General features: G+C 55.3%; 1 protein-coding gene across 1 annotated transcript; it reads left to right on the plus strand.

Annotated features, from left to right (window-relative positions):
* Nucleotides 1-149: 149 nt before the first annotated feature.
* Nucleotides 150-17,902, plus strand: POMGNT1 (protein O-linked mannose N-acetylglucosaminyltransferase 1 (beta 1,2-)). Its single transcript, XM_075097750.1, has 22 exons — nt 150-255; nt 1,240-1,434; nt 4,590-4,698; nt 5,100-5,215; nt 5,525-5,590; nt 6,019-6,132; nt 6,787-6,904; nt 7,207-7,305; nt 7,816-7,943; nt 8,555-8,625; nt 8,928-9,003; nt 10,467-10,550; nt 10,700-10,741; nt 12,013-12,071; nt 12,619-12,691; nt 12,977-13,105; nt 13,418-13,543; nt 13,701-13,765; nt 14,146-14,190; nt 14,366-14,501; nt 15,014-15,123; nt 15,391-17,902. Exons 2-22 carry the CDS (start codon nt 1,318-1,320, stop codon nt 15,491-15,493), a joined length of 1,986 nt encoding a protein of 661 aa, XP_074953851.1. The 5' UTR covers nt 150-255; nt 1,240-1,317; the 3' UTR covers nt 15,494-17,902.
* The last annotated feature ends 3,993 nt before the right edge of the window (nt 17,903-21,895 follow it).

Genomic DNA, 21,895 nt, shown 5'->3' on the forward strand with positions numbered 1-21,895 from the left:
GGCCGCGCCCCGAGACACGCCCCGAGACACGCCCCTCGCCTCCACCTGCCCGCAGCCGGCTCACAGGTTCCGCCCCGCGCACCAGCGAGGTCCGCCGGGGAGCGCAGAGTGGCGCGGGGGTGGGCGGGGCTAACGCCGGCCCCGCCCCCGCGGCGTCTCTGCGGCGCCGGAAGCGGCGCGGCCCTGCTGGCGCTGAGGGCTCGTCCGCCGGTGGCGGCAAAGCCGGGCCTGGCCCGGCCCAGCCCAACCTGGCCCGTGAGTAGCGCGGCCGGCACGCACTCTCCGGGGTCCCCGCGGTCCCGAAGCGCCTGGGCTCCCTCCCACCACCCCGCCCGCCGCCGCTCCGGGAGGGCCGCCTCCCCGTGCCGCCTCCGTCCTTGGACGCCCGACTCCCCTCTCCCCCTGCCCGCAGCGCCTGGGTCCCCTTCGCGACCCCTCCCTGTGCCCCCGCACCCCCGAGTGCCCGGGTCCATCTGCGATACCCCTCTCCCTGCGGCATGGCCGGGCTCCTTCCTCTCGGGGCTCTGGGGCCCCCGGTCCTCCTCTCTCCACCCGGGCGACCGCAGTGCCTGGCCCCGCTGGGGGAGGCCTGTGCTCTGGCTGGGGCCCTGGCTCTCCCGGGCCTCTGCATCACACCCCAGGCCTAGCAGGTTGTGTGGGGAGCCTGGCCTCACCTAGGTACAGCCCTTCTGCCACAGGGCTGCTGGGGTCTCCAGCAGGCCTGTGGCCGAGCTCTGGTCCCCATGGCTTAAGCTAGCTGCATTCTCACTAGTGGGGATGGCGCTGCTCCACAGCCCTGCTGCTTCAAGTGGGGAGGGTGCCTCTCCCCACCAGCGACCCCACAGGCCAATATGCCCAGTGGTGGTACCTCCATAACACCTGCTGGTCCAGGGCCTGTTGCCGGCTCATGCCTCTTGGCCACTTTTCCAGAGGGTGGGAGTGGGCCCATCGCACTGCAGGGGCCTCACTAAGGTGTTGGATTCGAGCAGAAGTCCTCACTGGCTCATAGGTTCAAGGGCTTCCCATCACCCTGCTTACAGTCCTCCAGCGAAGTGTTGCCTCCTGAATTTTTCCCAGCAGGGCGGGGGGTGCTGGCAGGCAGGGGATATTCCATGGGGCTTCTGCTTGTGGTACATGAGTGCCACTCATAGCCACCACTTGTGCCAGGCCCTGTCTTTGCTGGGGAGAGGGTTTGAAGGCACTTGCCGCCCTCACCCTGCACCCATCCCGTCCTGGCAGGGAGCTCCAATGGACACAGAAGTGGAGTGGAGTGCATCCTGACCCCTGCCCCACACGGCTGCCTCTGTGCCAGCCCCCATGACTATGGGCGAGTGGAAACCCAACCCCACCATCAAGCCCCACAAGAAGCGGAGCTGGTACCTTGCCTGGAAGTACAAGCTGATGAACCAGCGTGCACTGCGGAAGCTGTGCCAGGTGAGTCACCCACAGGCCTCTGGTGGATTAGGGAGGATAATCTATAGGGTTTATGATCTTATGGAGCAGCTGCATGGGTGGAGGTGGGTCTGTTGGCAGTCCTGGGTGACCTAACATGCTGGGGAAGCATAACTTGTCCCCCAGAAAGCTGCCTCCAGTGGCTTTGTGCCCATGCATGGAAGGGTTTGCTATGCCTAGCAGCTCCTTCCAGCTGTAAATGGACTTGCTGGGTGGCTGCAGCAGGAGATAAAATTGTCCAGGCATCCTTGGGAGGCTTTCAGCTAGAAATCTGAGCAATTCCTCCTCTGCTGGTTCTGGACCCATGTTGTGTGCAGCAGGGCTCTGCCTGCAGTGGGAAACCATCCCTGCCCCATTTGGTTTGCAAACCAAGCCTGGTATAATGCAGAACAGGTGGACAGAGAAAATAGGGCTGAGTAATGGGATCTTGTGCCCCAGAGGCAGCTGGTGTCTGGGGAGGCCACAGGCTTGGTTGCTTGTGCTGTCAAACAGCTAATCCTCAGCAGAGCCGGCATCCTGGGGGGGTGTCTGGGGTTGTAAGGACAAGGAGGGTTTGGCCCTATGGCAGTGAGCTGCAGAAAAGGGGCTGTTGCCGAGATGAGCCGAGCTTCCTGAAATCTGGCAGTTGGCTTCTGTGGGAGGGAGCAGGGGAGGGTTTTGTGTGTGCCTAGGAGGATGAAGACTCATGAGGGCTCAGAGGCTGCTCTGTCCACCATCCCCTGGGGTGCTTGGGGCTTGGGAATAGGCCTAGTCATTCAGGCAGGCATTGCTTATCACTCTGGGAGCAACAGGCTAGAGCCAGCCGCCCAGCTGTCATCTCTCTCCTTCATGGCACTGTTGTGCCTTAAAATGCAAGTGAAAATTGAGCTTAAAATATGTAAACTAGAGCTGTGGCTATGGAGTAGCCATGTCTACAGCAGCTGGGCCTCTGTCAGCAGCTTTGACTGAGCCAGCCTTGCTATACCTGGCTGCAGGTCCTGCTTGGTGCTGCCTTGTTCACTCTGGTCACCTGGACTGTAGGGCTGGTCCTCTGTGTCTCCAGTACCCACCAGGGTGGAAGGCCTGAACAGGTTGGTAAGGTGGCCTTGCTGCTGGCCACCAGGCACAGCCTGTTCCTTGCCACAAGCCCAAGGCTCTGCTGTTGCCTAATTAAAAGCTATCTGTGCACAGATCCTGAAAGGTGCTCATACACCTGAGTCAACAGCAAATCAACAAGCCAAAATGCCACAGTGATGTTTGTTACCACGTTGTCTACCTATCAATCTCTTGTCCTAATGCTGTTTTTCCATCTTGTTCTTCCTCAGTTACTTCTTGAACTCATTTGGCTGCTTGGCACAGAGATAGCTGCAACATGTAGCTCTGAGGCAGTAGCTGGCCAGGTAGGGTGAGATCCTTTCAGTGCCTCTCACCAAGGGCAGGCCTGCATGCGATCTCAGCCCCATACCAGACCTCAAAGAATCAAGAGTCTTAGAGCTGAAACAGGCACAGATTTTTAGGAAGTAAGCTGTTGGGGGTTGAGAGGCAAGGGAATTGTTTCAAAACCAGCCAAGACCTGTCTCAGCATCCCCTTGTGGGGGGACCAGGCTATAAGCAGCCTCCACCAACCTCTCCCCTCCTCTCCCTTGGTTGCTGTGACATCTCCATGCTGAGTCTTGGAATGTAGAGTCTTGGTTAGTAGAACCCTGAGCTTGCATGGCTGAAACTGGAAACCATCTGGTATGTCCAAAGCATGGCTTGGCAAAGCGGCCAGAGCTGGGCCAGGGATGAATCTGTCAGCAGCACATGGCAGTCAGACTTGGGCCTCTGTGGTGGCTCTGCTGTGAGCTGGATGGACCCTCCTGGCGTGGAGACCTGTGGTGCAGCCCTGCAGTGGTGTTAGCTTTGGGGGTAATGGCTGCTCAGGGTTTTGTGTCTTACATCCAATGGCAAAGGCTTCCCTCACTGTGTGACTGTCCAGGGCAGCTTTTGGGCTCCCTCCTAGATCTGTTTGTCAGCCCTGGGGCAGGGCTGTCACTGCTGAGCAGGCACTTTGTCCTCACGCAGAACCCCACAGCCATCGCATGTTGCTGTCACGGTTCCACCATGAAGAAGCACCTGGGCCCTGGGTTACAAAGCTCCCTGGGTCAAGTAAAGACAAATTGCTTTGGCTGAGGTCTTAGCTTTCAATCCAGCATCCCAGGCCAGCACTGCAGCTCTAAGACCATCCTCTTGGCTCTGGCCAGACATGCTCTTGCAGCTTACACCTGCAGGTGGATTATTTCCCAACATGGGATGTTTGTGGTCCAGGTCTTCCTGTGTGGCTCTGTCTCATAAAAGGCCTTTTTAGCATGGGGTAGTTTCTGCTTTATGCTGGGTCCAAACACCAGGAAAAATATTGAAGTTGAGGAAGAGAGGAGCAAGATGCATTCAATTAAATATAGGTGCTTGTAGAAATGTTGTAGTCTTTTCTCCCTCCTTTTGGTCTGGGAGCAACAAAGCCATGGACAGTGGTGATGCACACATCAGGGGTTCCCAGGGACTCCTCCATAGCCCATGGACTTCCCCACAGCCCTCTGTGTTGGCACCCATGCAGGTTGCCTTGAAGTTTGCTGCAGACAGTAAGGCTGCAGGCTGTTCTCTGCAGTGTGGTTTCTTACAGTCAGACCTCAGCTTCTTCCCTTTGTCTTGCTTTAGTCACGCAACATCTCCTCTCTGAATACCCTGAATATATCCTCTGGTTGCAGAGATAGAGACAAAAGCAGTGATGCTGCAGGAGAGGCAGAAGTTAAGGTTACCGTGGGAGCTGTAACACTGAATTACCAAACTTTTTGCCTGCAGAGCCCCTCAACCTTGATGCAATATTTTAGTAGGAATCTGCTCACAGGTCTGGAAGCAGGGATACATTGGAAGTGGGTTAATTCTCACGTATCAAGAAGTTGGTTCTCTCCAGCTGATGAGAGCACTTCACCCTAAACCTTGGTTATCTGTATTTCTTTCTCTTTGCCTTCCCCCAGAAGAAAGCAGGGGAAATAACAGATGCTTATGGTCCCTTGCAAGATTGCTTGGGGTGCCCTGCCTTAGCCGCCTCTGCCAAGGAGGTGGCCTGCTCTTGGTGTTGTTACTTACAAGTTGCTAATGCAAAGTGTCCTGCATTGCAGACAGGTGCTGTCCTCTTCCTGCTTGTGACTGTAATTGTGAACATCAAGCTTATCTTGGACACCAGGAAAGCTGCTTATGAGGAGGAGGAGGAGTCTGCACAGGACTACGGTGAGGGGCAGGATCTTAGTTTTCATAGAAATCAAGGAAGCTGGAGGGAGGGCAAGTAATTTTTTTGTCAGGGTAATCTTGTGAGTAGCTATAACACGAAAGATATGTCTGTGCGTGTGGGTTGCACAAAAATGAATAGAAAAGGCTGTACCTCTTCCTGGTCTGTCTGCTTCAGGCTTCAGCACGTTTGGCTGCAGAGGTCTGTGTGGGGATGGCTGGGGCCAGACCTTTTGCTATTTTGGATTTCCCTTGCCTGCCATCCCTGTAGATTCCAACTCATGGCTTGTTGGGCTGGGATACCTGGTGGGCATGACCTTCTGGAGGCTTGGCTGGGCCAGCACTGAGCAGGGGCAAGCCAGAGGTGCCTTGGCTGATTGAGACTGGGCATTTCTCCCCTGTAGATGATGAGATGCTGAATGTAGAAGTCCCTAGGCGCCCTGTCAGCAACAAGAAGGTCTTGGATGTTGAGGTGTACTCCAGCCGGTCGAAGGTCTATGTGGCTGTGGATGGCACGACAGTAAGTGATGAGTGTTGGCTGTCCCTGTGAGCAGAAGGTGGGTGGAGCTGAACAGGTGAAGCCACAAGCCGTGGGTGGTGAGAGCACTTCAGTGGCTGGCAAAAGGTCAGGAGTTGATCTCCCTCCTGCCTACAGAACTGTGGAGGTGGTGTCCTGCGTTGTCTTTTACTTTGGCATCCATCACTGCCATGAGCAAAGCCAAAATGTAACAGGAAAGAGACTTTCCCCTTGTTTGGGGGCTCTGCTAAGCTAGATGGGCAGGGAATAAGAGGTATTGGCATATGGTTCTCATGGCTTCTCCACTTGCAGGTCCTGGAAGATGAGGCTCGGGAGCAGGGAAGAGGGATCCATGTCATTGTCTTAAATCAGGCTACGGTAAAGCATCCCTGCATGTCTGCATTTGTTTTTTTTACTGGGGTGTGTTCATCCTTGCTCTTTAACTGTAGGGTGCATGAGGCAAAGGGCAGCCAGGAGAGAAGGCCCCAAATGCTTGTTTGCCCATAGTTTCCAGAGCATGACATGGTCACCTAGAGGGTCCCTGCAGTGCTTGCCTAGCTGTCCTTGGGGAACAGGCAGGAGAGGAGTTGTGAGATTGGGTAATGCTGTCCCATGGGCCTTAATGCACTTTGTGTCATGTGTGAAGGCCCCAGGGCTGAATTTGCCTGGGGACTAACTCCCTGGCATACCAGAAAAGTAACTCATCATGTTGTTCAGGGACAGAAGATTCCAGGACAGATTTCCATAATTCTGTGTGTCCTGGCCGTATAGCATTTAAGATGCATCTGACGTTTGAACACCAACAGGGTCATGTGATGGCCAAAAGGGTCTTTGACACCTATTCTCCCCATGAAGATGAAGCCATGGTACTCTTCCTCAATATGGTTGCCCGGGGCCGGATCCTGATCTTCACCATTAAGGTATGTGACCTTAGCGTCAAAAGAAAAAGTCAGCTTGAGTCAGGACGCCCTAAAGCTCATCTGTGCAATTGCCTCCCGAATGTCATCAGGCATTCCCAGGGCTAAATGTCACATCCTCACTGGGCTATGCCTCACCTCCCTTGTCCTCTCACTCCCCCTTGTTACTACAGATACTGCTGTGTGCCCAGCAAGGCAAGAAAGTAAAAAGCAGATGTGTCAGAGCCTGCAGCAATAAACAAGAGGTTAGGTGGAAAATGGACGTACAGGCACGGTGGGACCTTTCTGGGTCCCAGTTCCAGGCTTTAGAGGGGGTACTGTAGACTGTGTTGGCACTGGCTGCTGCGCGAGCAGCACTGTACTCCTTCAAGATTTTGGGTTTAGCTGTGTGAAGTGTGCTGAATGTATGGCCCTGCTTGGGAACAATTTGGCCTAAAAGAAAAAGGAGTCTGTCACTCCTCTGACCTTGCTGTGGGTCGTGGTGAAGACACTGGCAGGTTTAATGGCACAGAAACTAGGAAACTGGTCTTGAAGGTGTGTCTGGCTCAGCTGTTTCAAGGGTAGGAGTGGGCCCTGTACTACTTTGGTATTGACAGGAGACTTTCCTTGTCTATGTCGGGAGCCAGACCTCAGCTACAGGGTTGTGTTTTGTTCCAGGATGAAGGCTCCTTTCACCTCAAGGACACAGCCAAGAATGTCCTGAAAAGCCTGGGGAGCCAAGTTGCACCATTCCTGAGTTGGAGAGACATGTGGACATTTGTGGGGAAGAAGGGAGGTGAGTTCAGCACAGGCCAGGAGAGGGTTCACAGCACCTTTTTTTGGGAGAAGCAGGTGAAGACAGTCACAGCTCATCCCCAACATGCTCTACAAGCAGGGAACAAGACACAGAGAGCAGGCAACTCCATTCCTGAGGGAGTGGGAGGGGATAGAGGCAGAGCATGTCCCTTCAAGAAGCTTGCCAGAGGCCAAAGGGGAAAAGGTGCCAGGCTGCCCCGCTGAGCTACAGCGCCTGGTCATGCCTTGACACAGGGGGGATGGGCCTTTCCAGACAGTCCTGACCCTGTGTCCCTGCTCCAGGGGAAGTATACGGGGAGAAGCACGCCAAGTCACCTGCCCTCTCGACATGGGGTGACCCTGTACTGCTGAAGACAGAAGTTCATCTGACCTCTGTGGAAGGTAGGAAGTAAGATCCCTCTGTGGTGGCAGGTATCTCTGGGACATGTCTACCTGCTTTTCTTGGTCTTTGAGTCAAAGTGTGGGTCTGTTAGCAACATCCCAGGATGGAGTAAAGGCTGTTTGAGATGGGGATAGTAACTTTTAAAATGGGGCCAGCTTCCCTTCTTCCTGTTTCCAGGCATGGTTGTTGAGAAAGGTGAGGCTGGGGAAAGTGGGGACATGGTCTGGCCATTTGTCACCTCTCCAAACCAGGCCTGGTCCAGTCTTTTCTGACTGTTGGCCTTGAACATGGCCCATTACTGCTCAGAGAGGCCATATGGTGGGGATGACTTCTGAATTACTCCTGTCGTCATATGTGGCATTCAGAAGTGTTGTTTGTTCATAGTAATAAGGACTGGCTTGGTGATGGCTGAGCCCAGGGAGAGCTGTCTGTGTGGCAGTGCAGCCTGGAGCACCCAAAGTTGAGGCCATGGGGACAAGCAATCTTTTTTTTCTCTTTGGTGCCTCCAGATGCTGAGTGCCATTGGCCCGACACAGAGCTGAACCGCCGCCGGAAGAGGTTCTGCAGCAAAGTAGAAGGTTACGGCAGTGTCTGCAGCTGCAAAGACCCCACGCCCATTGAGTTCAACCCTGATCCTGTAAGTGCAGGGGCAGAGTATTCAGGGAAGGCTCCAGGAGGGAGGGCTGGGCTGGACCAGGTGTGTCCGCAGCGCAGATGCGGAGCCCTGTCCTTAAGCTCCAGCTGAGTGGTGAAAACTGCCCCTGGGCAAGCTCTTAACCCCAGTGAAGGTAAGGTGAATACATGTGGTCAGGTCATTCTGGGGAAGGGAAACTCCTTTGCCGTATGTCTGCCCTGAGCTGCCAGGTTACCATGGCTCTAGGAACATCAGTATAAGCAGCAGAGTCTGTACGTTTGGAGATGGAGCAGCTCTCATGGTCTTTGGGCTGTCCTTAGCACACTGCTGAAGGGTTTGGACAAAGGTTTCCAGGTGGATGCAAGTAGGGATCTGGGAGCTGGGTCTGAGGTGGAGAGAAAGGGGAAAGCTGGCAGGGTCTCCAGCAGTGCTGAGTGGAGTCCTAGTTGGTCAGTGTGGTCCTGAGCCAAGGGGTAGGACTGTGCAGCTCTGCTGTTTAGCAGCAGGGTCAATCCCTACCCCTTGGATCCTACCCTCAGTGACATAGAATCATAGAATCATTTAGGTTGGTATGGCCTCCCCTCACCTCACTCTCACACATTTTTCTCTTCCAGCTCAAGGACAATAAAGTCTTTAGTGTGCCTGTAGCTGTAATTGCAGGGAACCGCCCCAACTACCTGTATAGGTAAGCGCTTCCAGGGGACACGGCTTCTCTGCTCTGTGCCACAAGACCAGCCATGGGCCAAGCCCTCTCCTTCATTCTGCTGGCAGGATCCGTCCCCTTCCTGGGGTTGCAGGAGCAACGTGGGGAGACCTGCTTGGACAGATCCCAGGGTCCTTGGCCCTGGGAAAGGGAAGAGCCTAAGGGCGCTAGGTCCTGTTCCCTTACCATGTAGCCTTTCCTGTAACCCCAGGGATCCATACCCCTCTGCTGAGCGGCCTGGGCCCACCAGGGCTGCGTGCTCAGGCCGCTTGATCTCTCCCCAGGATGCTGCGCTCCTTGCTGTCAGCTCAGGGTGTCAATCCACAGATGATCACAGTCTTCATCGATGGGTACTATGAGGTGAGAGCACTCCCAGAGGTCCCTGAAGCCATGTCCTTGGTCCCCCAGCGGAGAGTATGTGGTGCTGGCCCAGTCATTGCGGGTGGCAGGCTAAGAGCCCCTTCACCCTTCTGCCTTGGGTCACACTGCTCCTTACCCACTCCTACACAAAGTCAGTCAGCTTAGCCAAGCCATGGTTGTGGATAAGGCTGCCCTGGCCTTTCCCAAAGCCCAGATTTTGCATCCCCATGTCAGAAAGAGGCTGGCATGCAGGATTGAGGTGGTCATGCTGGGCTCTCCCGATCCCCCTTTCTTGTTTGATGAGCATAGCCAGCCTGGCTGTAACACTGCCTGTCCAGCTCCCTTGCATGAAGCAGAACAAACCAGTCCAGCTGTGCCTGTGCAGCTCTACTCTCGGTAAGAGGAGAAGAGATGCAAAACAATCTGTTTTCACAAGGCTTGTGAAAGCTGTGGCCAGGTAGAGGAGAGCTGGTCCTTTAGAGGGCAAAGGCCTGTCAGCAAAACCCTATCAGGCCCTAGAGGATCCCACTGCAAGCCCTTCCTCTCTGGCAGTAGGATGTGCATTGGGACAGGCCTTTGACATCTTATTAGGTCTCAGGAGCTTTCTAGCCTTCATCTCTGCAGCAGCCCATGAGGTATTGTCTGGTTGCTTTCTGATGGAGGTGGGGAAGGGAATAGGCTCATTCCCTTGCAGGCCTCTCCCACCACTGCTAGGTTGTGGGGCTGGGGGAGCTGGTTTGTTTATGCAGGCTCTCACTGCAGCACATCAGAATGGTTAAAGATAGCAGCATTCATTGCCATGGCAACTGGAGCAGCATCCCTCGGCTATGAGGGGGCAGCCTGGATGCTCCTCCAGCTGCCATGGTGGATACCAGGGAAAGGGGTAATGGTTGGTGCCACAGGAGCTCTTTCTGTCTTTTGTGGCTAGGAGGTGGGATGGACAGAAAGGGGATGGAGAATGCCTTGGTGGGAGCCTTCCTGGGGCAGAGATATGTCAGCCCAAATACCAATTACTTCTGACCCCAGTGCAGATGTGGTTGGTCAGAGAGGTCTCTTTCTTGGCAACTGTGAGGAAAAAATGAAGTCGATTGTGGTCTTGATATTAAGCAGCTAGTAGGTGTTCCTGGCTATACCTGTTTTCTTTCTGCATCGTCCATGGTGGGCTGGGGTTTTGGGCTTCTCGGATATTCTTGGATACAACTTTGGGTCTGCAAACTAGCAGGGCTAACAGAAACTTATGGCAATACTTAAGGGTTGAAAGGCCAAGAGGATTTGGCAAGTTCCTTGCTGCAGGGTCTATTGCACAGCATAGTTTTGAGTCTCGCTTGTCCCCAAGAGGACAGCCACATGCAGGGGATCCCACAGTCATATTCTTACCGTCCCAGGGAGCTGACACTGTCAGAGGGTGGGGAGAATGTATTCAGATCTACGCATTTTATGAGCTTTGTACCTTTCCACTGCAGGAGCCAATGGATGTAGTGGAGCTGTTTGGCCTCTCAGGAATCCAGCACACTCCCATCAGCATTAAAAATGCCAGAGTTTCCCAGGTGAGAGACCTTTCCCAAATCCTGGGAGAGTTATTTACTGGGACAGCATTTGAGGGAAACAAGCTTAGCCCCGCTTCTGCACCAGTCTACCTCTTCCTGTGGTCCAGTGGTTGATGCTAACAGAGGCAACAATCTGTCTTTTCTTGTAGCACTACAAAGCCAGTCTGACTGCAACCTTCAACCTGTTCCCGGTGAGTGAGACATCTGCCTGTGCCCTGTCTAGCTGCTCACCTGTCATGGTTTTAGCTGGGATAGAGTTAATTTTCTTCACTCTAGCTGGTATAGTGCTGTGCTTTGAAATTAGCATGGAAAAAAAACTGTTGAGATAACACACCGATGTTTTGGGCTGTTGCTGGGTAGCGCTTGTACTAGTCAAGGACTTTTCTAGCTTCCCGTGCTCTGCCGGGTGCACAAGAAGCCGGGAGGGGAGGGGGCACAGCTAAGAGAGCGGATTCAAACTGACCAAAGGGATATTCCATATCATGTAATGTCATGCCCAGTACGTTACCTGGGAGGGGCTGGCCGGGGGAGGGAGGCAGCAATCGCGGCTCGGGGACGGGCAGTGTCGGTTGGCGGGTGGTGAGCGGTTGTATCGTTTGTGTTTCTGTGGTTTTTTTCCCCTTTTTTTCCTTTCCCTTTCTTTTCCATTTTATTATATTAACATTATTGTCATTATCATAATCATTATTACTATTATTATAATTTTATTGTAATCATTAAACTGTGCTTATCTCAACCCATAAGTTCTTTTGCTCGTCTGATTCTCTTCCCCACCCCACAGGGGTGGGGGGAGTGAGCGAGCGGCTGCGTGGTGTTCAGTTGCCAGCTGAGGCTGAACCATGACAGTCTATTTTTGGCGCCCAACGTGGGGCACGAAGGGTTTGAGGTAACAACAGTTGCTGGTCACAGCATTGATTCATCTGCTCTCAATATTAGTTTGTCCAGTCTTTACCATGCTGATTGTAAAGTACATGTTAAAACTTGCTGTTGGTTTTGTCAGTTTGCTGTGCTCTGCAGTGATTAGAGATGCTTTGCCTAGGAGACTTGTTATTAAAACACTGGCCTTGACCGTTATCGGTTATTTGGGTCTTGCATGGAAGCCGTTACTGTACTTCAGCTACCACCTCATGGAGGCAATTAGCAATTATACCTCCTCCTCTGAGAAGTTTTTTATGGAGGACATACAGAATGGCACCTTAGCTGCCAGCTTATATAATGTCTCCTCCTTCATTACAACAACTTTTCAGTATCTTGAACATCCTTGGGTAGTCAAGATACCTTGACATCACCCATGGGAACAAGACAGTGCAGGGTTTCCCTGGGAGAGTGGCATCTGTGACCCCCATTTCATGGGAGCTGGTATTGGTCCTGTGCAGCAGGGAACAGCACAGGCAGGGGATGCTGCTTGGTGTCTCTGCTCTGTCTTGATCCTATCCTTCTGACATCTCCCCTTGCCCTACAGGATGCTAAATTTGCTGTAGTTCTGGAGGAAGACCTTGACATTTCTGTTGACTTCTTCAGGTAAAGCTGTGGATCCTTGAGCTCCTGTTTGAGTGGGGTATTTCCTAAAAGCATTCTGGCTGCTCAGGAGAGGCCAGACCTCTACCATCTGTAGCTCACCGATCTGAGGCTGAACAGTGCCCAGGCAACAGCCATAACTGAGCTCTGCCTGCAAGGAGTCTTGAGTCACTGGCACTCAGTGCAGGGTGACTTGGAGGTCTGGGATCTCTTCCTGGTTTGCTTTCTGGGGACACTGATCCATTCTGTACACACATGGTTAGAACTGCCCCATGGCAAGAGGACAGGGACAGGATATACTGGGGCTCCAGCTCTTTCATAAAGAGGAGGGACTCTGATGGAGCAGGAGACAATATTGTCTCTTCCCCATGGTGGGATGCAACTTAGCTTGTTTGATGCCCTAATCTCATGCCAACATCAACCATCTCAGCCCAAGAGATGGGTTAGACAGTTCCAGCAGTTGGGGGTGGCTTGTCCCTTTGTGGAGAACCTGGCTTGGTTTGCCTGGAGGAAGGATGTTTGACCAGGGACTGGACAACTCTTTCCTCAGCTTTCTGAGCCAGTCAATACACCTTTTGGAGGAGGACGAGAGCCTGTACTGCATCTCAGCTTGGAATGACCAGGTGGGTCAGGGAGGATGGTGGAGTAGGGACACCTCTGCCCTGTATTTTCCTGTGTCAGGCTAGGGTCCAAGTTCTGTCTGTGAAGTGAGGTGTCCCCCCACATCATCCTAGGTGTGTCTGTCTCCCCAGCTCTGAACTGTTCAGAAGTGCCCCTGCAAATCACCGTCCTGTCCCAGGGGCTGTCCCTTCCTCCCCATGCTGGGAGTTTCCATGGAGCAAGATGCCTCCTATTTTGGCAGGGTAGGGGTGCATTCAAGATGCTGAATGCTCCCCTTCACATCACAGGGCTATGAGCACACAGCTGAGGACCCCTCGCTCCTCTACCGTGTGGAGACCATGCCAGGCCTGGGCTGGGTGCTCCGGAAGAGCCTCTACAAGGACGAGCTGGAGCCAAAGTGGCCAACCCCTGAGAAGGTGAGTACCCTAGAAGGACCCTGCCTTCTGCACCCCCATCAGAGGTCCCTGATCATCACCCAGTCCCTGTGGGTACAGCTCTTGGAGGGGCCCTGGCTCTCCCTGAGCTTCCACTGGGAAGGATGCCCAAGCAGAATGGATTTGGGACAGACTGTAACTTGAGGACCACCAGTAAGACTGACTGGAACAGCCCAGGCAGGTTGGGGCCAAAGGGCCTAGAGCTGGTGTGGGCAGCCAGAAAGGTCCCCAGATGGCCATACTGCCAAATCATAGCCCCAAACTTGAGTGTGAGTGGCAGTTTCCCCTCCCCAGCTCTGGGACTGGGACATGTGGATGCGGATGCCCGAGCAGCGGAAGGGCCGGGAGTGCATCATCCCTGACATCTCGCGCTCCTACCACTTTGGCATCGTGGGGCTGAACATGAATGGCTACTTTCACGTGAGTTACCTCCCACAGCCCCCAAGCCCTGTCCTGGTGCTGAGCTCTGACTCAGCCACCTTTCCAGGTAGCAGGGATGCTTGAGGTGATCTCCAAGTAATGCTGACTCCTGACTGAACTCTGTTTTCCTTCCCTCCTCTCCCTCTCTTCCTCCCAGGAAGCCTATTTCAAGAAGCACAAGTTCAACACGGTTCCTAATGTCCAGCTTAAAAATGTGGAGAGGTGAGTGCTGGTCAGAATGAGATCTGGATGAAAGAGTTGCTTGACCTGACCCTTGTCCCCTTGTGCTGGGGACGTCTCCCTCCTGGAACCACAGCCATAACCTCCAGCCCCAGCACGCTGGCCTCTGGGGAGTCCTTGCAGTGGTTTTTGTGAGGTTGGTTTCAGCTACCCTGTGCTCCTGGTAGACATGTTGAAAGGTCATGTTATTGCTGCCACATCCTCCAGGATATGTGGCAGTCCCTGCTCTCCATTAATTGGTTCCAGCCTGCCTTTTTATATTACACTGGGGCAGTCTTAAGTTTGGTTCATCTTGGGATGATCCCTGCTTATCAAACTGTCTGGCTCTGCCCTGATCTCTGTGCTCTCTCCTCTTCCAACAGCTTGAGGAAGGATGCCTACGAGACTGAAATTCATCGGCTGCTGGGGTAAGTGCCTGCAGGGAGGTTAGGAGACCATAGGGCACACTGGGTGAGCCAACCAGGACAGAAGAAAGGGTGGAGGTGGCCCTAGCATCCCCAGCCACCACTTGCATCTCTGAAGTACCCTGCAGTGGGAACAGAGAGGAGATGTCCCCCCTCACTCCCTGTTCTATTTCCACAGTGAGGCTGAGGTCCTGGACCACAGCAAGAACCCCTGTGAGGACTCCTTTGTGCCTGACACTGAGGGCAGGGTCTATGTCATGTTCATCAGGATGGAGCAGGAAGCAGATTTCACCACCTGGACTCAGCTTGCCAAGGTGAGGCCCCTGACATGGCCTAGCTCTCCCTGGCACTGATCTCAGCATTGCTGGAAAACATCTGGCTGTTGTTCTTGGGTTTGTCTGTGGCCTTGAACACAGCTCAGCAAATGGATTCTTGCTGTCCTCAAGTGGTATTTAAGCTTTTGGTGTTTACAGAAGGCATTGGGTCATCCAGGGCAGACGCTTGGCTCAGTGGAGATAAGTCTTATGATCTCCCTGTGTTGGGACCCCAGGGTCTGAGCTTGTCTGGATAATTCTATCACTTGCATGGAGGTGTGATGGTCAAACCCCCTGCCCTGAGGCAGGGGTGGGAATGGGTTCCCCCTCTTCCCTCACTGATGCTGGCTGGAGGGGTGCTGCCCTGCACTGCCCAGTCAAGGTGCTATCCCCTCTCTACTGTGTCTTGGTGAGGGGTAGAGATATGGTGGCTTTTCCCTTGCCAGAGGACACCAGGCCCTGGTGTCTGTCCCCAGGCTCTGATGCCTCTTCCTCCCTCCCCACCATCCTAGTGCCTCCACATCTGGGACCTGGACGTCCGTGGGAACCACAAGGGGCTGTGGCGGCTCTTCCGCAAGAAGAACCACTTCCTTGTGGTGGGGGTCCCTGCCTCCCCCTACTCGTGAGTATCAAGGACACAGCAACCTGGGTGATCCCCACCCCCTTCCTCATGGCACTGTCCCCTGCCCAGGGCACTGCATCATCTGCTTCTGTCACAGCCCAATCCTGGGGCATACCACCCCTCTTCTGAATCATGGTGGGAGGGGGGCAGGATACGTGCCCAGAGCTGGAGGATGTCCCAGTGGAAAGGAGATCACAGCAGGGAGGCAGGCAGGGCTGTTGGCAGTTGGGGTCCTGCTCTGCTCCTATTCAACCTTCTCACCTGCAGGTCCAAGAAGCCCTCATCAGTGACACCGATCTACATGGAGCCCCCTGCCAAGGAGGAGGGGGCGGTGGCAGTGCCAGCGGTTGCTGCAGCAGAGCAGACATGAGACTGGCAGGTGGGAAGCGAGGGGGACAGGGAGAAGGTGGAGACCTCCACAGTGCAGAGACAGAGTTGGCAGCAGCTCTCGGAGGCTGGTGACTGGACACGGACTCCCATTTCAGACTGCAAAATGAGACCTTGGGCTCCCTCTAGCCCCCTATTGTGGTCTTCCTCTCCCTTGCACAGGACAGGGTCCTCCCCATCCTAGGAACTTTCTTTTTTTAACACAGACTGTTTACTAACCCTACTCCTGTTGCCCCCTGGCTGGGCAAGGCTCGAGGAAGGAGATGCCCAGTTGAGGGCTAGAGGGGGACTTGAGAAACACCTCTGCTTCCCTCTTTGGCCCCTGAGTCCTGTGAGGGCAGAATGCCCATGTGCAGGTGCTGCAGCCTACCAGCTGGGTGTTATTTATTAACTGTTGCCTGGCGGGGCTCTGTGTCCAGTGGTGAACATGATGGTGAAGAGGGGGTCTTCCAGCGTCTCTTCTATCTCCGGCACAATGGATGCACCTTGAAGACTGCTGGGTTCCACATCTCCCTGCACACCAGCTTCACTTCCTGGGCTGTAGTGACTGGTGCAGTCCCACTCATAGGCAAAAGGGAATGCTGAAGACGAGTTGAACTTGCTGTGGGACATGTAGGGGACACCCTATAACCCAGCACGAGGGTGGTCAGGTGCCCCTTTCCTTTCCCTGCAGTTCTGGGAGTTGGATATGACTGCAGATGCAAGTGGACCAGGCTGTGTGCTGCGGCTCAGGCTGTTCTCACCCACCTTCTCTGTGGGGAGCAGCCCTGCCCCCCAGGTCATGGGAGAGGGGGTGAAAGTGCCTTGCAGAGCAAGATGGGAGCATCCCCCCGAGGTGTAAGGGCAGGATGGACCAGGGTCCTTTGGAGTGAGAGATACCATGCTCTGGTGTGGTCCTTGCCTGTGGTACTACACCCTGCCTCTCCCTCCTCCCTGGCCAAGTACCCCCAGCTCTTGCTGAAGGCAGAAGGGATTTGTTCTTCTGAATCCCCACCCTTACTGTGGTACGTTGCTAGCAGGGAAGCTGTGAGCTGAACCAGGATGGGCAGCCTGGCTCTCCTGCTATGGTACACCTCTCATCCAGAGGGAGAGGGAGGGGGTCCCTATTCCCCCTCCTGTGCCTTAGGAAGGACCCCAGGGCCCCCTCCCACCCCCAGCCACTCGGTACTAATGTCCCCCGCACACTGGGGCAGTCCTGGTCCCCTCGCTCAGTGCACCTCTCTGTCTAATCCATGCAGCACAAGACCCATTCTCTGCCCAGGTCCCCCAGCTTTGAGCAGGGATGCTGTGCTCTGGCTTGCCCTTGGGAGGAGAATTTGCTGCTCAGCCCTTTCCCTGTGGTCATATGGGTTCTTCCCCTTCATTTTCTCACTGTGAACTGAGCGTCGGGGACTACACTACACTAACTTATTTATTTATTGCTTGTGGGAAGGGGAGGATAACAGGAAAGCAGGGTGGAGAGCTGGCAGCCCCCAGCCTGTGTGGGGGCAGTCAGGGGAGGTTTGTCTCCCGTCCTCCTGGCTCCATCTTCTGTTCCACTCCTTCCTCCCTTGCCCAGCATAGGAATGAATAGTTGTGAACCTGGGAAATCTGCCTCTCTTTGGCCAAAATGAGCCCTGTGTGGACACAGCGCAGCTCTAGCATGACCACAGGGACTCTGACCCTCGTCCATTGCATGCCTGTTCCAGCAGCAGGGACAGAACGGATACAGGAGGGAAAGAAGAGGGTGCAGGGTGGCTTGAGACCACAGTACTGGGCTAGGGTTCAACCATGTCCTCCTCTGCTACCCACAGTGCTGCCGTTTGCTGGGACACTGCTCTGGCAGCCAGTGGGCAGGCAGCTTCTCTGCACTGGTCCTCAGGCGTAAAGCAGGTCCTTTTGGTGCCATAGGAAAGGGACTTGGCTTTTTTTCCTGGGAAAGCAGCTCTCTCCCCATACCCTGCTTTGGAAAAACTTCCACGACTCTCCACTGTGATGCCCTTTCATTGGCATCTCTATTCCCAAGGCCCCCCCTTTCCCTTCTCCCTGAAACTAAATGCACCCACTTTCCCTTCTCTGGCAGGGCTCAGGCTTGGCTTCCTAGCTCCTCCTGGGGCTGGGGAAGATGGTCCTAGGGCTAGGGAATGGCTAAAGGCAGGTTCCCCTCTCTGCTGCCCACCCTGCAGCAACCAAGGGGCTGTGGCTCCCTGCTCACAGTGGCAGCAGGATGTGAGTGGTGGGCTTCAAACTCCCTCCTCTCCCCACACAAGGGGCCTGCTGGATGCAGTTCTCCATTCCTTCAGCAAGGCTACAGTGTCGTGGCCATGGTAGGGCTGGGTGCGTGGGCATCTGCAGGGCTCGCTGCTTTCTGAATTGGATTATTTTTTCAAGAGTAAACATTGCAAAGCTGTTATGCCTGGTGTGTTTTATGGCTGGCCTTGTGCATGGCCTAGGGCTGGGGTCCCCAGCTCTGGCCACCTGCCTGGAAAGGACAGACCCCTGTCCACTGTGGTGTCTCTGTCGTGCACTGCAGGGCTAGCCATGGGCTAACAGTGGCCCTGGGCCCCTGCCCTGTGGCTCCTGTGCCAGCAGAGGTCCTCCGTGCTGGCTGTGCCGTGTGGTGCCAGGGTGACTGGCGCAGGTTTGCGAGCTGTTTTCTCCTCGAGCATTATCGCTTTTATCTTCAGTTCAGTAACTGACAGAAACTCTGACCAGCTGCCTGGGGACTCTTGCTTGGTGTAACCAGCCCCCGTGCTCCCCACAGGTCCTGTGGCCATCGGCCCCTGAGACATACAGCCCTCTGCTCCTGGCTTGGTATTCCTTTGGGGGTCAGCAGGGTGAAGTGTCTGCTCACCCTGGGGTGGGGGGCAGCAAGCAGCCAGCCTCAGCACTTGCGCCCCTCCATCCAGCAGTCTGGGCACCACAGGGCTGGGCTACATTTTGGGCTTCTCTGGGGGATTTGGGTTTCTTTCCTTTGAGGGAAATGGGGTCTTGGAATAAGGACCCCTCTGCCCACAGTCACAGCAGAAGGAAGGGACGTCATAGCTGGAGGGGACAAGGCCCCTGCCATCAATCAGCCACACCTGGAGCTGAGACCTGGCAATTCATGTCATTCCAGAGCAGGGCCAGTCCCCCCACGCTGCTTGTGAGCTGTTCAGCCCCTGCCTGGTTGTGGCTGGGCGTGGGCAAAAGCAGGGACTGCAGGAGGAACCTCCAGCAAAACCACCTCTGCAGTGCAGAAGCCTTCGTGCAGGGGTGGGTGCAGGCAGGGGTGAAGGAAAGCCAAGTGAGGGGCCAGCTTGGTTGTGCAGTGAGAAAAAAAAATTACACAGAGCCTCTAAGCCAGACCGGTGTGGGTGCCTTTTGCAGGAGGCTTAAGAGAACTCTCCAAATTTTTACCCCCATGGGGCATGGAGGGCTGGGGGTACACCCATTTTGGGGCCAGAGACTACAGGACCCAGACAAAACTGCGATGGGAGGGTGTTGGCCACCAGCACATCTTGGCCTGACCTGCATCCCGAACCGACTGCCTCCTGCTCCCCTGCCCACTCCCTGCAGCCAGGCTGGGCTTCTTCCCTCGTGACTCCCACCCTCTCTCTGGGGCCAGGCACAGCTTTTGGTGGGGCACCCCCTTGCCAGAGGCTTTTTCCCCAGCTCCAGGAGCTTTGGTTGGTGGTGCTGGAGCAGGCTTTTACCTCCTGGCAGCCACCCCGTCCTCATCCGCCTCCCATAGAGGCCAAGCCCTGCAGTGCTGAGCCCCTGCCAGGGCACTGTGGGCAAGGGAAGGATCCGGCTGCTGGGACTGATGCCCATGGGCAGAGCCTCACAAGGAGATGTGGACTTAGGTTTGAGGCCCACCTCGAGGGACTGGTGTTTGCAAACTCCTGCATTTAGGGGAGCATCCCCTCCTGAAACAAAGGGATGGTGCTAAAAGCAGATTAACACCCTCAAAGGGGAGAGCCTGTGCCAGGCTGATGGAGAGCTTCAGCTCATCCCCTCTGGGTGATGGTGATATGGAGGTTCATTGTCTAAAGGGAGCTTGTCAGAGCAGCTGGGTCTCTCCCCATCCTGCCTTTTCTTGGGGTCCTCACCTCCCAGCTCAGTCCAGAGGTGCTGGAGCATCCCTGGGTGTCCAGGAGCTGGCCAGGCAACTGGCCCATCACCTGCTGTCCCTGGGAAGCCCAGCCTGCCAGCTCCCATGGCTCAGCCTTCCACGGCACCACCTTTAGCACGTGCCGCCCGAGTTGCTTGTTCCCAGGTCTCGCCCAGCCCCACACAGGCCCCCTGCAGCCCGGTCTCCCTGGCTTCGTGCAGCCATACAAAGGAGAACCTGTCTGGGCTGCTTCGTATCCTAAGAGCTGGCTGATAATTAAACATAAGCAAAATAGCCTTGGCATGAAACTTGACCATTCCAGAGCTTGGGGGGGGGACTTTGTATAATTTCTGGTAATGGTTATTTTTATGCATTATACTTGTTTGGTGGAGATCTCTGTGCTGGGGGAGCGGGGAGTCCCTGTGTTCCAATGATGGTCTGGGATGTGGGAAACGAGGTCCAGGCTGACCCTTCCCATGGCACATTGGTCCCTCTGTGCCCCACAGATGGAGGGAAGCACCCTCCAGCCAGTATCCTCCAGGATAACAGACATGGTCTTCTTGAATGGAGGAATCTCAGCACAGGAAGGATGTGTGGGAGGGAGGGAGTGATGCTCTTCCCAAGCCACCTGCATCCCACCCCAGGAAGCTGATCCCCAATTTTCAGCACCCTCTGCTTTATAAAGAGCCCTGCAATGCTGAGGTGCCCAAACCACTCCCAGGAAGGGGCTTTGCTTGGCTTCTCCCCTCACTTTTGGCTGCTGGGGGTCCCTCCATTGCGCCCAGCCTGTCCCCATCCCCTGCTGTGCCTCCCAGCATGGGGCTGTCACCTCCTCTGCCCAGACCTAACAAAGCCCAGCAGCAAATTAATCTTCAACTAGGGACCCAGGATTGTTGCTGTGATGGTTATTATACCGTGTCCTGCGTGGTGCAGCGTTAATGATTAACACCCCAGATTCAATGTCAGCTCCTGCCTGCTGCCTTTTGAATAGCCCTTCCATCGCCTCCTCTGATATCCCAACAAATAACAGGGGCAGGGAGCTGCCCAGAAAGCATCCCTGGGGCTCGGTGGGCCCACAGGATGGTTTATATCTGGGGCAGAGAGGAGGAGGAGGAGAAGGGGAGCCAGGGAGGAAGGCTGTGCCAGGGAAAGGGTGCATTGCCCCACTTCTTCCCCTAAGCCAGCCCATGCCCTTCAAGGATGTCCTCCCCTCCCTGATACCACAATGTCCTGGCCAGGCTGTTATGGCAGGCGGGGGAAATCCCCTGCAGCGGGCACTCCTTGGGCAGCTGATGACAGATGAGTTTGCTTTTGCTTCCGATTCACCCCCTTTATCAGCATAAACCCAAAGAGCTACAATCCCTCCTCTTACTCATGACTACCCTGTCCCCCCTCAGTTCCCAGGAGGGAGGGCACTCCCTGCCAGCACACACCCCTCTGTGACGCAGGGTTTTGCCCTTTGTACCCAGGAGATGCCAGTGGTGACCGTGCCCTGCAAATCCCCTGTGACTTTGGCCCATGCGCAGCACCCATCGTGGCGGGGCAGCTTGTGAGCCAGCACACCATGGGGCTGCTGGGATGAAAGGCAGCTCTTCAGGTACCTGCCTTCCCCACCAGCCGTGGGCTTCAGCCTCTCATTTGCCCCACCCTGTGCCCATGTGGGTGCTAAACACACCACCTGGCAGGAGGCTGGGGGGTGTCCGGAAACACCCCACCCAGCCCAGCCTCAAGCCCATGCACCAGCCCCTTCCTTATTGCCACTGGGGAACTATCTCAGCCTTGAGCCATCCCATTCCCCAAGCAGGGGGGAATTCCCTGCATGGGCGCTGAAAGTGGCTGTTTCCCACAGGCAGAAGGTCCAAGGCTGCTGCAGGAGGGGGAAATACAGTGACATCAGGCCAGTCCCCAGTCACACGGGGCAAAGGCTCCGGGTGGGCGGGGGTCTGCGTGTACCCCTATTTCCCTGTACAGAGGAAACCCTGGAGCACAGGGACCAAAGACTGCCCGTGTACTGAGCCTGGCCCTGACGGTGAACCTGGTTCTGATGGTGAACCTGGCTCCGCTGCCCAGTGTCCCCACCGCACAACCAGGTCTCTTCCCACCATCCTCATCGCCTCCCCAGCCAGGAGAGGGGCAAACCTGACCCATGAGAAAAGCAAAGTCTGGCCCCAGGCTCAGCCACCCTTCCCTTTGTCCCCCCCCCGGCTCTGCCCATCCCAGAGGGTTTCTGCCCACGCCGGCTGGCCAGGCTGGACAGCAGCTGAACAGAGGGTTATTGCCCACAGTGGAGTGGAGCAGGGGACAACCCATGGA

The sequence above is a fragment of the Phalacrocorax aristotelis genome, chromosome 6, assembly GCF_949628215.1.
Source record: "Phalacrocorax aristotelis chromosome 6, bGulAri2.1, whole genome shotgun sequence".
In the NCBI taxonomy this organism is placed as follows: domain Eukaryota; kingdom Metazoa; phylum Chordata; class Aves; order Suliformes; family Phalacrocoracidae; genus Phalacrocorax; species Phalacrocorax aristotelis.